This window comes from Brachycentrus maculatus, unplaced genomic scaffold (assembly GCF_059751285.1).
Source record: "Brachycentrus maculatus isolate JH-2025_06_01 unplaced genomic scaffold, ASM5975128v1 h1tg001045l, whole genome shotgun sequence".
Lineage (NCBI taxonomy): Eukaryota > Metazoa > Arthropoda > Insecta > Trichoptera > Brachycentridae > Brachycentrus > Brachycentrus maculatus.
In genome coordinates, this window is record NW_028281754.1 from 704 (window position 1) to 17,034 (window position 16,331).

The 16,331-nt window shown below is 33.5% G+C and overlaps 1 protein-coding gene across 1 annotated transcript; it reads left to right on the forward strand.

Annotated features, from left to right (window-relative positions):
• Positions 1–306: 306 nt before the first annotated feature.
• On the forward strand, positions 307–11,668 carry LOC148299620 (uncharacterized; the record flags this gene model as incomplete). The annotated part of the gene is made up of 4 exons (XM_088275880.1): positions 307–437; positions 1,558–1,691; positions 4,168–4,319; positions 7,536–11,668. Coding segments are annotated over 4 exons (453 nt in total), but the record flags the coding sequence as incomplete, so codon positions are not given.
• Positions 11,669–16,331: the final 4,663 nt, after the last annotated feature.

The following is a 16,331-nucleotide window of genomic DNA, read 5'->3' on the forward strand; positions in this document are numbered from 1 at the left end:
ATTGAACTTTTTACTGTGCAACAGATCGTTTTAGGTAAAACCTGAAGGTTTTTTCTTCATTTGAAAAATATTTATTATATTTTAAAAAAATAATTAAACAATACCTTTTCTTTCTGACACAAAAACACCACTTTCTGCCCTGTAGCTGGTAAATATTAAGTTAAAAATATCCTCTTTTGCTGGGATATAGTACATTTTCTTTACATTCCGAAAACATGCACAACTGAAAATTGACGATTTTTGATTTATGACGTTCTTGAAAGGAGTGAGCGATATCAATTTTCTTACTGGACAAATATTTTTCAGATTGTGTGGGATTCTGATAAGAAGAAATGGGTCAACTTAGACGCCGATGAAGATGAACAGCAATCCCAGTTGACCCTTCCTCCCAAGATGTCTGACATTGTCCGACCTAACCTCAGTAATAACAACTTTGGGTAAGAATACAAAATTTAAATGATTCTTCTTCTTCTTATTATTATAGGCCTTGTGGCCTGTTTTTAAGAGGGATTAGCCTCCTGCGACGTCGATTCCCAGCTATCAACCCATCTTTTTGGTGGTCTTCCGGGAGTCGTCTACCATGGGGTTGGCCGTACAGTTAAATGATTGATATATACATTTAAATGATTGATAAGCAATATCGATAAAACTAGGAAAGGTGTGTTGAGATAGTTTGAGCATGTGGAACGAATGAGTGAGGAAGTAATGGTTAAAGAAATATGTGAGATTAATATGGTTGGAATTGGATGGATGAATTGGATGGATGGAATGGATTAATATAACAGAAGAAAACCGAGGAAAAATTGGCATTTTTAAGTTTTTCCAATAGGTGAAAGTGATCAGCGTGTATATATAAGTAGGTGTACAAATGTGGAAGAGGCGAATGATGCTTGCAAAAACAGGCTTTGTATTCTCAAATCTATATATCAATATGCTTTATCACCTGTGATTGTACACAAATATGCCTGCTATTCGACTTTGGGTGGCACCATCCTCTGTGACTACACAAATGTGTGCTATTCGACTATGGGTGGCACTATCCCCTGTGATGCTAAACAAATGTGCCTGCTATTCGACTATGGGTGGCACCATCCTCTCCGACTACACAATGTGTCTGCTATTCGACTATGGGTGGCACCATCCTCTGTGATTACTCAAATATGCCTGCTATTCGACTATGGGTGGCACTATCCCATGACGCTACACAAATGTGCCTGCTATTCGACTATGGGTGGCACCATCCTCTGTGACTACTCAAATATGCCTGCTTTTCGACTATGGGTGGCACCATCCTCTGTGACTATACAAATATGCCTGCTATTCGCCTATGGGTGGCACTATCCCCTGTAACGCTACACAAATGTGTCTGCTATTCGACTATGGGTGGCACCATTCTTTGTGACTATACAAATGTGTCTACTATTCGACTATGGTTGCTGTGATGCTTCATTAATGACTATCGCAGATAGACGGGTTTAGAGATAACTGTGAATCTATAACTTGGCAGTGTGCATCACACGTAGGACTAACCTCATATGAAATAATGTTGAATTTCAGGTACCAACCAGCCGTGACGCAGTCCGACCTAACCCCACCTCCCTCCGGAATGCCTCCTCCTCCGGGCCCTCCCGGATCAGCCCCCCCTGCCGCAGTGCCTACACCTAATATTTTCAAACTACAGAAAGGAAGACGTAAGAAATAAATTATAATTTCATTAATTGATTCGGCAGTCACTTTGTAGTAAAATCTATCCATTTTTAATTAATGTTTTACTAGTAAATACCACTATTTCTTAAAATCTGCAAGTAAAACTTTAATTTAAGATAATAAATTATACCCTAGGTTACTAAAGTACCCTTACGAGTGATGTTGTTACTAAACATTGGTAAAAAAATCTTCTCCGTCTCAGTCCTCATTACTGAGGGTTGTGTCCCTTGTACAAGCAATGAGTCTTCTCCAACATTTTGAGTGTGTCCAAATACTTGTTCGCAAAATCTGGATTATCTCCTATTACAGGAGTTATTTTCATATTATTTTTTGACAAATAAAAAGCTTTTTTATCTTAATAAAATAGCTTCTTTACATCTCACCAATAGATGTCTCTAGTGAAGTTCTAGTGATTCAAGAACAAGGTTTCTAAATTGGTTCATATATATAGAACTTCCAAGAATTTGAGTAGTGTGGTTGTCAATAATGGGTAGAATTGGTGAATGTTACACGTGTGTAAAGTGATCACTTAAACCAGCCTATGACGGTCGTCAGCCCCGTAAATGCCCAGACTTCCTCTTCTTCATCTTTGATGAGATGTCAAAAAATAATATGAGTGTTCTCCAATTGTCTGTTGACTGCGCTGCACGAAGCGCTCCAAACACCTTAAATTGATTGGTCCATCGTGTGGGGGATCTTTCTCTTCCTCTCTTACCCTCCAGGCTACCAATCACAACCAGTCGTTCCAGGCTATCCTCATTACCACGCGCAACGTGTCCAATAATTAAATGATCCGTCGTGTACAGACACTGGCCAGAGTCAAGCCATCCAAGTAATACTCCTGACAAATGGACTCGTTGGTGCGTCTAGCTGTCCATGGAATACCGAGCATGTGCCTCCAACACCACTGTAACGGTCTAATGGTACTGGAACACTTATGATGAGGAAGATGGAAACTCGCAAATGAAGACAATTATTTATTTATCGAAAATTATAAAAGTTATAAGGGCGAGAAGAACAAAGCGACGCCAATAGACAAATAGCGAGTGCGACGTTTATATGTTTGAATTTTAATCTTATCTGAGCATGCAAAGATTAGTCCTCCACCCTTTATGTATACGATTTAAAAGGAGTTACATGTGGTGGAGACAATATTGTAAACAAAATAAAAGTCGAACTGCGTCTGTTCTTCTCGCATACATTTATGAATACAATTTTAATATTACTTACTTACTTATAACCCTTATCCGCACCCAATGGTGCATAGGGCACTGCATCGAATTGACGCAGTGTTATCTTGATCATTACTTACATGAAGGCAAGGTGATCACTCTTGCGCTTCAGGAACCAGTCCAGGGTAATATTAAATAAATATTACAGTGCAAAATCACTAATATTTATTTTCACCCCCCTGGGAATCGAACCCGGGACCTCCAGCACGGTAGCTAAACACGCTGACCATTGCACTATGGAGGCGGACAAAATCCCAATTTTAATACACAAATTCTTATAAAAAATACACAAATTTGGAAGGAACGATCACAATTTTTCTCCTTTCTGCTGCTTTTCATGCTGGTCCATTTCTCAGCAGCATAGAGAAAAATGGAGTGGACCAACCTCTTGATGAGCCTTAAAATATAACAAAATATAAAAATGGTAAAAAATACGACACAGAAAGAAAACGGGAATGAATGATCCGATCCAAACTATCATTCTGTTAAAAAAAATCATTTTCAAGGGCAAAATATCTATTTTTTAGGTTAGTTATCTCTTTTTATTGATTTGGCGTTTAATTTGTAGAACTCCATTTTAATTCATGTATTAATTTTAAATCAAACACAGATTTTTTTAGTCAACTAAGTTGTATTTTATTAACAAAATTAATATTGTGACAATTTTTTCGCCTTGTTAGGGCATTATAAAACGAATGTCGTTCGTTTGATAATGACATTCGTTTGAGAAAGCCCTAACAAGGCGAAACAATTGTCACAATATTAATTTTTTGTCTTTTTGTTAAGAAAATATAACTTAGTAGACTCAATAAATCTGTGTTTGATTTAAAATTAATGCATAAATTAGTTATCTCTAGTCGTGTCACGCTGTCAACACTTGCGTCTTACTAAGAAAGCAGGTATACACAAGAGTGTATAGTAGTTATAAATTTATCTTTGCTTACATTTTTTTCTCATGTTTTTTGGATAACAAGGAAATCGATTATATGGGATTTTTATATTTCTTCATGAGCCCTCTGTCCTCCACTGCTGGATATAGGCCTCTTCCATATCTTTCTATTCCCTTCGGTCGGTTGCTGCTTGCAGCCAGTTTCTACCCCCCACAGCGACTATGCCGCTGAACCATCTCTTTTGAAGTCTTCCGACGCCTCTTTTGTTCTCCCAAGGTCTCCATCTTAAACTGACGTGTAAAGAAAAGTGTATTATATTGTTATATTTTTGTTTTTAGATATAAAGAAGTCATACGTAGATGTCTTTAATCCGAGCGGGGCCCCAATGAAGCCCCTGCCCCCAGCTGCTGAAGTGTTGGGGGCGTCCATGCAGGCCGCAGCACCCACCTCCTACTTTGTACCGGGAGCTACTAATAACAACAGTGAACAGGTAAATAGCATCATATATATATATATATATATATATATATATATATATATATATATATATATATATATATATATATATATATATATATATATATATATATATATATATATATATATATATATATATATATATATATATATATATATATATATATATATATATATATATATATATATATATATATATATATATATATATATATATATATATATATATATATATATATATATATATATATATATATATATATATATATATATATATATATATATATATATATATATATATATATATATATATATATATATATATATATATATATATATATATATATATATATATATATATATATATATATATATATATATATATATATATTTATATATATATATATATATATATATATATATATATATATATATATATATATATATATATATATATATATATATATATTTATTTATTTAAACTTCATGTATAGAAAAATAAGAACATTGGCGGGATTATTGCTAAAAAGCAATATCTTCCAACCAAACCAAAAACAGACTAGTGATATTGAGAGGGTAGATAGATAGTACTTGAACATTTAAAAAAAAACATAATTTACAAATTGATGATAATAAGGAAGGCAAAGGAAAAAGAGAGTATAGGGAAGTAGGTAGATGGAAAATTAATTTTTAATAGGTAAATACCACGATTTTTTGAAATCTATTTTGACATGTCGCTCACTCCTTTCAAGAACGTCATAAATCAAAAAACTTGATTTTTCAGGAGTATGTTTTTAAAGCTTAAAAATATAATACAATTTACTACAAATAAATATCAAGCCACTTCTTGAACCTTTTACTCTGCAACAGATCTTTTTAAGTTTAACCTGAAGGTTTTTTCTCCATTTGAAAAATAATTTCGTCCGCCTCCGTAGTGTAGTGGTCAGCACGCTCGGCTACCGTACTGGAAGACCCGGGTTCGATTCCCAGGGGGGGTAAGAATAAATATGAGTGATTTTTTCACTGTAATATTTATTCAATATTACCCTGGACTGGTACTTGAAGCGGAGGGCTGATCACCTTTCCTTCATGTATAAACGATCAAGATGACACTGCGTTTATATGACGCAGAGCCGTATGCACCATTGGGGTGCGGATAAGGGTCTTATATATATTTTTTTTTTTAAATAATTAAACAATACCTTTTCTTCAAAATGCAAAAACAACACTTTCTGCCCTGTATCGGGTAAATATGAAGTTAAAAATATGCCGCTTTTGCTGGGATATAGTACATTTTCTGGGCATTCTGAAAACATGCACAATTGAAAATTGACGATTTTTTATTTATGACGTTCTTGAAAGGAGTGAGCGATGTGTTTGACCGATTCTCTTTACATGAAAGAAGACGGAAGTCTGAGCATCCAAGGGCTTATGACCTATCATTTGGCGAACTTAGCTAAGCAATCACTTTATACACTTGTGTAATGTTACCATTCTGCCCATTATTGAACATCCATATTGCCTTAATTCTTGAAATCTGTATGATATGCAATGGTCTCCAAATGTTCCACATGCTGATACGATTTTCTATATCGTAGTCATACAGGAGAAAGTGACCAAGTACAATTTTTTACAAAAACGTGATCATTAACTATTTGATATCTTACTAGCTTAGTATTGCCCTGAAAAAATCCGAAAGGATTTTAATCTTGGAAGTATAATATATTGACTTGTTGAAAATGAAAAGTGAACACTTAAACCAGCCTATGACGGTCGTCAGCCCCGTAAAGCCCAGACTTCCATATTCTTCTTCATCTTTGATGAGATGTCAAAAATAACTAACTGCATTGGTGTTTAATTTCCTGCCAAGCAAAAGTGACTTAAATGGCCCCCCTGAATATTTTACGTGTTGTTAGTTGGTCACTTTCTCCTGTATGACTACGATACGTTTAGAATATATATAGGATATTTTATATAAAGAAGAATGATAGATAGATGTCACATATCAAGTTGAGATACCTTTAAAATTGATATCTCATCCGTAGGGTGAATAATCCATAGTTTGATTTTAAAATAATATTTATAGTATTTATATTTATTTGTTTAATTAAATTTAATAAAAATTTACGATAACTTATTATTAACAAATTAGTTTACTGACCAAATTAGTTTATTAGTTGTTGTCTTTTTTTCATATGACTTTTCAATAGATTCTCTCCTTTTTTTCTCACAAGCTTACTAAAAGTGACATAAATGAATGCGACTAAAAGGTATACCTACATGTACTTCCACCAATATATATCTGATATATTAGTCCACCCCCGTAGTGTAGCGGTTAACGCATTCGGCTACAGCTACCGGGCTGGAGGTCCCGAGTTAGATTCCCAGGAGTCACTCCGATATTTATTTAACATTACACTGAACTGGTTCCTAAGGCGCTGGATTGATCATCTTACCTTCATGTAAGTAACGATCAAGATGGCACTGCATCAATATGATGCAGTGCCCTATGCACCGTCTGTTGGGGATAAGGGTTAGAAGAAGAAAAAGAAATTGGCTCTTACGATTGTATGAAATGTTGATCTTTTATTTTCGCGTTTGTCAAACTTAATTCTTACATTTCGTCATCCTTGATTCTCGCATTTTGTTATCCTTAATTCTCAGGTTTTGTCTCGTGTTTTGCCATCCCTAATTCTTAAATGTTGTTATACTTGATTCTCGCATTTGTCATCCTTAATTCTCGTGTTTTGCCATCCTTAATTCTTAAATGTTGTCATACTTGTTTCTCGCATTTGTCATTGTTAATTCTCCTATTTCGTCATCCTTAATTCTCGTGATTTTCCATCCTTAATTCTTAAATGTTGTCATACTTGAATCTCGCATTTGTCATTGTTAATTCTCCTATTTCGTCATCCTTAATTCTCGTGATTTTCCATCCTTAATTCTTAAATGTTGTCATACTTGATTCTCGCATTTGTCATCGTTAATTCTCCCATTTTGTCATCCTTAATTCTCGTGATTTTCCATCCTTAATTCTTAAATGTTGTCACACTTGATTCTCGCATTTGTCATCGTTAATTCTCCCATTCCGTCATCCTTGATTCTCGCATTTTATCATCCTTAATTCTCCCATTTTGTCTTTCTTAATTCTCGCATTTGTCATCGTTAATTCTCCCATTTCGTCTTTCCTAATTCTCGCATTTTTTATTATCATTTTTATTCTTTATAGGGAGCTCCGTCACTCTACAACCCGGCGAACTACTGAACGTCGTCAACCCCATGGATAATTATGTGAATAGTCCAATTTTTCATAATGAATTTTGCATTATATCGTCCGTTTTCTAATCAATTTCATCGCTCCCTATGTTGGTTAGTATCAAAGGAATAAATTCAATATGTTGTGCAATAAAAACCTTTATTTATTCAGAAATGTGTCCAATGTATGGATATGTTTATTTCTGAAGTATATTTCTTCTAAAAATTCAAAAATCGTGGCAAAATATTGATGTGAATTATCTTTAGATACAGTAATTTTATGTATACAGTAGCCATTGACAATTATTTATTTATTGAATTGGCATTTAATTTGTAGAACTTCATTTTAATTTATGTATTAAATGTTAAAAACAAACACAGGTTTTTGGGTCTACCAAATTGTATTTTACTGTTGAAAACACATAAAAATTATATTTGGCCATGAGTCAAAACAATTATCACAAATATAATTAATATCGCTCACTCCTTTCAAGAACGTCATAAATCAAAATTCGTCAATTTTCAGTTGTGCATGTTTTCGGAATGCCTAGAAAATGTACTATATCCCAGCAAAACAGGCATATTTTTAACTTAATATTTACCCGCTACAGGGCAGAAAATGTTGTTTTTGCATTTTGAAGAAAAGGTATTATTTAATAATTTTTAAAAATATGCTAAATATTTTTCGAATGCAGAAAAAACCTTCAGGTTTTACCTAAAAAGATCTGTTGCACAGTAAAAAGTCCAATAAGTGGCTTGATATTTATTTTTAATACATTGTGTTATATTTTTAAACTTTAAAAACGTTCTCCCTGAAAAATCAGGTTTTTTGATTTATGACGTTCTTGAAAGGAGTAAGGGATATGTGTTTTTTTCAATAGAATACAATTTAGTAGACTCATAAATCAGTTATTTGGAGAAATAAAAAGACGTTTTTTGGTCCACTCACTTTTTTTTTAAATTAAAAAACCAACTACTTTCGGTAACAACCTGTTGCCCTCTTCAGGATTTGTTTTATAACTAATTTAAAATATTCAAAATATCAAAAATCAGTGTTTGATTTTAACATTTCATATAAAATTTACAATTATTATTAAATGTAATCTGTTCATTTATCTAAATATTGTATAATCTCTATGATCATTTGATTTTTTGCTAGATGTGATTCCAAGTGTGGATCATTTCTTAAGCAAATTATGTCAAAATTGGGCCGAGTAAAATCGAAGCATGGTTGTACTTGGCATATGATTCATTTGATGAAAAATTAGCCAACTTACTTAATATCGAAACATTTTTATCAACTGCTGAGTCTTTCCTTCTTTCAATCTTTCCTGTAAAGTTACGTTGACTAAGCATCAGGTATGTTGGCTAATTCTGGAGCTTTTTTGGCCATGGCTACAGCTATGTTTGCTAAATGCGACGCCTTATTAGAGCAGGCTAAAGCTAACATGGCTCGGACAAATACTGAGCTTGTTTTTGTTAAAGGTACAGCTATGTTAGCTAAACAAAACGGTTGGATCACAGAATTAGTGATGCTGACGCTATTATTTTTACAGCAAGCAGGCCTAATTCAAAGCTATGTTGGATTAGGCTAAAGTTAAATTGGCTAAGGCTATTCTGAGGCTTTTATGGCCAAAGATACAGCTAACTAAGCCTGAAGAAAAGCTGAGTTGGATTAGACCAAAGGTAAGTCGGCTTAGACTAATTAATGGTGGGAGTGTTTTGGCCAAAGCAACAATTGTGATGGCTAAACGCAACACCAAGTTGGATCAGGCTAGAGCTAAGTTGACTCAAGCTATTTTAGCCAAAGCTTTAGCCTGTGCTGAAATAATTAATTTTTTTGTTGTTATTTCTAATGTATAATTTTTCACTTTAGCCATTTTCTGATTTTATGAAATATCAGAAAGAGAACTAGTTATTTTTGTTTTTTTTATTTTAAATGAAATGATATTTTTTTCCTAATCATCTTTATGTACTCTTCATTGTTTGTTTCATCTTATTATTATATGCATACCTGAAAAAATATTTAAAAAATGTAGTATGATTTGTTTTTATGTTAAAGATATATTTTATATGGGTGTCAGATTAATTCTATATAAATAATTAATATTATTTTTACTTGTATAAATATTGATTATTATAAACGGAATATCTTAAATTACGATTATTGTGAATTGTAAATTCGAATTATATGAATTACTTTTGTATCTCGTTGTTGTGTTCTTAATTTATACGATTTTGACAATGTGTTGCCATCTGATCGCCACCGTAGTAGCATCGAATAGTGTCGGATCAGTGCTGAATGACCCCAAAGAAGGGATAAAAGTCACCAAAATGGGGTCAAGCACTTTTTTGACCCTACGTTGCCATCTGATCGTCGCTGTAGTAGCATCAAATAGCACCGAATCGGGGATTAATTACCCCAAAATAGGGCCAAATGACACCGAAATGGGGTCAAGTACTTTTTTGACCCTATATTGCCATCTGATCGTCACTGTAGTAGCATCGAATAGCACCAAATCGGAGATTAATGACCCCGAAATAGGGCTAAATGACACCGAAATGGGGTCAAGTACTTTTTTGACGCTTTGTTGCCATCTAATCGTCACTGTAGTTGCATCGAATAGCACCGAATCGGGGCAGAATGACCCTAAAAAAGGGTTAAATGACATAGAAACGGGGTCAAGTACTTTTGTGTTCTTAGTTTATAATGTTGACCCTGTGTTACCATTTGATCACCTCTGTAATAGCATCAAATAGCACTGAATCGGGGCGGAATAACCCCGAAATAGGGCCAAATTACCCTGAAATGGGGTTCAAGTACTTTTGTGTTCTTAATTTGTAATTTTGACCCTGTGTTGCCATCTGATCGCCTCCGTAGTAGCATCAAATAGCACTGAATCGGGGTTAATCCACTTCAAATTTGGCCCAAATGACAACGAAATGGGGCTATATACTTTTAAGAAAGAAAAAATTCCTGTGGTTTGTGGCATATATAGAACTTCCTAAAATTTTATTAATATGGTTGTAAATCAATATTGGGTAGAGTTGTGAATGCTGCACAGTGTATAAAGTGACCTTACATTTTGACATCTCAACATAGATGAAGAAGAATATAGAAGTCTAGGTATTTAGAATGGTTACAACCTATCGTAGGCTGGTTTAAGTGATCACTTTATACACATGTAACATTCACTATTCCCCCATTATTGAAGACCCATATTACATTAATTCTTTGAAAGATTTATGTATGTAATGTTGTTGGATTCCTTTCGTATATTGGTTGGTATTTAATAGATTTGGAAGCATGGCTTATATTGGCGCCATCAATTGAGACATTTGTGAAAATGATAGATGACTCATCTCAAGTTGAGACACCTATGCGTGAATTATCCAGTTTCTGATATAGAATTTTTTTTTTAAATTAAATTAAAGTCTTCATTTCTGACACTCTAAGCGCGTTTTTTGTGGCAGCGGTGTCTGCTCTACTTTCGATTCCATATGTCATGATGATTTTGATAGTAAAATTCAATTAGATAAATAAAAAAGTTTCATAGTTAGTTGTCCGCCTACGTGGTGTAATGGTCAGCGTGTTTAGCTACCGTACTGGAAGTCCCGGGTTAGATTCCCAGGGGGGGTTAAAATAAATATTAGTGATTTTACACTGTAATATTTGTTTAATATTTCCCTGGACTGGTTCCTGAAGCGCAAGAGTGATCACCTTGCCTTAATGTAAGTAATGATCAAGATAACACTGCGTCGATTCGATGCAGTGCCCTATGCACCATTGGGTGCGGATAAGGGTTATAAGTAATGAGTTAGTTGAGGTGTTGACAGGTGGCGATATATGTTTGGCAAATATGTAAATTAACCCTCGTAATCTAACCTTACCCCTTAGTTACATTGTAAGTTAGGAAATGTTAACCCATCGAGCCCGGCATTCGTTGTGAATGTAAATATTCCTTTGATACAAAACAACATAGAACATGCTTGAATCATTTGTGATATTGTTTTGTATATTATATAGATATGGTTCATGTTGAATATGTTATTTGGGTTTTATAAACATTATATGCTAGTATTAAAATAAAGGTATCATTATTTGTTTACGGCTGTATTTTATTTTATTAGTTATTTCTAATTAATGAGGAAGTGCTTCATTATCTTTTACCTTTCCGGGAGTATAATAATTGACTTTATTTTACTTTTATTTTATTTCTTTTATTAGCTTATATTACACTAATATAAACCATTATTTACACTTAATTTAACACATTGTCGTCGGGACACGGCATTTGCCGTTTTTCGCGGACTGTCGGTCAACTGCGGGACACGGCAAATGTCGTTTTTGTCGACTGTCGGTTATCGGCGGGAAACGGCAATGTACGGGTTTGTTATCAGCGTGAAATAAAACGCGTTGAAGGGTAATCTGCTACCTGGGTGCTAGGCGATAGTCTGTTGACGTTATTTGAGATGTCTTGTCCAGATTGGCTAGTGTGTCGCTTGTAAAGGCATCCCCAGAAATCTAGAGTTTTTATGCGATCTCAATCTCAAGTTTAGTTTGAGCCATTTCACGTATTGGACTATTTTTCATACCGCTCGCACTGTTTTGTTTACTGTTTGGTGTGTTATTATTTGAATATATTAGCATTGTATAGGGAATGATACCTCGGAGGGGAAGACTATTTTTTATAGTTTACAATGCTTCTAAAATTGTGAAATACGGAATACTTAATTAAAAATTATGATTATAATTTATTTTTGATGATCAAATGTCATATATGATTTCTTTGAAAATTTCAATCGAAAATATTATTTGGTTTAGAAATTGTGTCAATTTTAAGAAAGCGATATATTTTTGCGCCAATTGCGAAAAACACCCGCTTTAGGCTAGAGTCTATTGTTTGAAGCGCCCGACTACAATGTGTCAATATACATCTTCTTACAGTAAACAAAACTTTTATTTTCAAATTCTTTCAGAATCTTTTCATTCTTCATACATTCAGGCATCTCATCATACATTTTCAAACCCTTATACATTAAACAATTTTGTGACTTGGTTTTTTTCAACAATGGCAGTCTTATTTTATCCCTATTTCTAGTAATATGTTCATGAAAATTTTTGTTTAACACGATTTTATCCTTAAAATATTTGGGTAGTTTATCGTTTAAAAATTTATATTTTTACATTAATATAATTTTTCATGTCACGAAATCTATGTATTATGAAGATAGAAATTATGTAAAAATAATCAAAAAAATAAAATGCACCATCTCTAGGTTTTATTTTATGACAAAATCACATACAAATATCCACATATCGCTCACTCCTTTCAAGAACGTCATAAATCAAAATACTTCATTTTTCAGGAGAACGTTTTTAAAGTTTAAAAATATAATACAATGTATTAAAAATAAATATCAAGCCACTTATTGAACTTTTTACTGTGCAACAGACCTTTTTAGGTAAAACCTGAAGGTTTGTTCTCCATTTGAAAAATATTTATTACATTTAAAAAAAAAAATAAACAATACATTTTCTTCAAAATGCAAAAACAACACTTTCTGCCCTGTAGCGGGTAAATATTAAGTAAAAATATGCTGCTTTCTCTGGGATATAGTACATTTTCTGGGCGTTCCGAAAATATGCACAACTGAAAATTGACGAATTTCGATTTATGGCGTTCTTGAAAGGAGTGAGCGATATGTCATTCCTATACATCTCAGGCTGTGGTCCCGTGGTTAGTGTCGCGGACTCTTAAGTCAGAGTTTCTCGGTTCAAACCCACTCTACCGCAATTTGATACCTGTTTCTAATAATGAGCCGCTCAGGCTCACAGAAATAGTATTAAATTGAAATATTTGTGTAAATAATAAATACACAAATATTTCTCTTTTTACATAAAATTTTCAAAACATCGAATGTTACATCATACGAACTGACAGATGGACTTCGACGTTCATCAACCCCGATACTCCTTTGAGGAAAATTCATACCGACATTCATTTACATCCATACTCCCGGAAAAGTTAAATAAAAACATGTTTTTGGTATCATAATTTTAATACAATAGAAGATGGAAGTCTGCGCACTCCAGGGCCTACGACCTGCTATTTGACTAGCTTGAGTGATCACTTTATACACTTATGTAACATTCACCATTCTGTTTATTATTAAACATCCATATTGCATCAATTTTGAAACTCGTATATCGCTCACTCCTTTCAAGAACGTCATAAATAAAAAATCGTCAATTTTCAGTTGTGCATGTTTTCGGAATGCCCTGAAAATGTACTATATCCCAGCAAAAGAGGCATATTTTAACTTAATATTTACCCGGTACACGGCAGAAAGTGTTGTTTTTGCATTTTGAAGAAAAGGTATTGTTTAACTATTTTTTTAATATCCAAAAAAAATTTTAATGGATGAAAAACCTTCAGGTTTTACCTCAAAAGATCTGTTGCACAGTAAAAAGTTTAATAAGTGGCTTGATATTTATTTTTAATAAATTGTACTATATTGCTAAACTTTAAAAACGTTCTCCTGAAAAATCAAGTTTTTTGATTTATGACGTTCTTGAAAGGAGTGAGCGATATGTGCAATGCTGGTGCATTCCTTTCACATATTAATAGATTTGGAAGTACGGCTGATATTGGCGCCATCAGTTGAGTAATTTGCTAAGTGTACATTTGGAGGTCCTCACCAAAAAGTTACATTTCCAATATTGCACAAAAAATCCTTAAAATGCAAATCAGTTCTGTTTACTGTATTCTATCGAAATCTGTGTTAAAACAATATGAAATCATTAAATCGCACCAAAACGTTTTATAAGCTAGAATTCCCGATTACTTAATATCATTTATTATGAAAATGTAAAGTTTTGGTGAGGACCTCCACATATACGAATAGCTTACTTCAATTGAATATAGGTGAAATTTATCCCGAATCAGTTCAAATGTAATTTAATTTTGTTTAGGAGAGAGAGCCTGTAAGTACTTCTATTTGACCAGTTGATTATCAATGACACTGGATTTTTCATCCTACGGATGATATATGAATATTATTTGTATCTCAACTTGAAATATTTTAGCATGGGGCGCTAGGGTAAAAAAGTTTGAGAATTTTAAACTCCAGCTCAAAGGTTTGAGGTTATGTTTCTATGGTTGATACTTACAGACTGTTCACGGTTATTTTACCTCTAGTTTTTTTTATACTACTACTACTACTACTACTACCATCACGCCGTTTCCCCGCAGAGGTAGGCAGAGAGGATGGAACGCCACACTCTTCTGTCCTGACATACACTCCTAGCCTCCTTCACATCCATACATCTAGTCATACATGCCCTCCGATTACGCAGACTTTTGACACCGCCAGATTTTAGGTTCTGATTGATCTGATCGTGCCAAGTCTTTTTCGGTCGTCCACGTTCTGTTTTCTCTCTCACACTCGCCACATATATTTTCTTAGTCATTCTCTCGCTATCCATTCGCTCCACATGTCCATACCACCGCAAGGAGCTCTTTCTAATCTTTTCAATTATTCCTCGTTCAGCCTTACATTCCTTTCTTATATCGTCGTTTTCAAAAACAAAAAAAAAACTAGAGGTAAAATTTAAATGATTTATTTGGCTGTAAACAGACTGTAGCTCCAAAGCCACGATAAAACATCTATGGGATGTAATAATCTCCTATTGTTTATGGTATTTTTGCTTTCTCATTGGTCAATGAGCTTTATTCTCTCTACCCTCGAGAATTTCATCATTGATCGTCATTTAAAATTATTATTATGACTCTTTAAAAAAAAAAGTTATTTTTCCATAAATTATTGGGACATTTTTCAATACACGTTTCTAATTTTGACAAAAGTATGACAATTTTACAAACAATTGAGGGCTAAAAAATCAAAACTCTCAAACTCCACCGACATGAAATTTGAGAATAACCTCAACAAACTGGTATTTCATCACAATATGCTTTTATTTAATTATTATTTTGTATGTAATAGTTATTTTCGAGCAAAAGATGAATTCTAACACTGAAAAATATATTAAATAACACTTTAACTATCGAAAAAAAAATAGTGAGAACTATTCTCATATAATAAACATCCATACACATGCTTTACGCCTACCTAAGCTACATCAAAATCATCGTAGGTAACATCAATTATTTGTGTAACATCATCTTCTGCGTAAAAAAGACCGTTTACTTGATAAGAATGACATGATGTCATCTACCATTAGTACCTAATGAAAAGCCGTTAAATTGTTACTGTGTATTTTGGTATACATTTGTCATTATTTTATCAATCAATTACTCTATTGAAGAAAGAACAATTAATAGTAAATATGACGTAGCATTATTGGTAATGACCCCATATAAAAAAGCTTCATAAGTCATCCTACAAACTTATTAACACTTTAAACGCCATGGGGGGGCACGTAGACCTCACCTGTGTTGGACCGCAGCGCCATGGGGGGCACCAGTGACCTCAATCCAGAGCTATGTTAAAAATGCTTTAACTATGGAACCTTTTGTCAAATCAACAAAATTTATTACACTAAATACATTTAATTATTTAAAAAAAAATCGTTATATCAAAATTGACAACTTTTAGTATTGGCGTTTAACGTGTTAACCACCCTACCATCGGGTTATTTTCAGGCATATTTTTTTTTATAAACAAGCAAAAAAACACAACGTTTATTGTCACAAAATATTGTCAGGTATGAAACCTGACAAAAATTTGTCAGTGTATCCGGTACGCA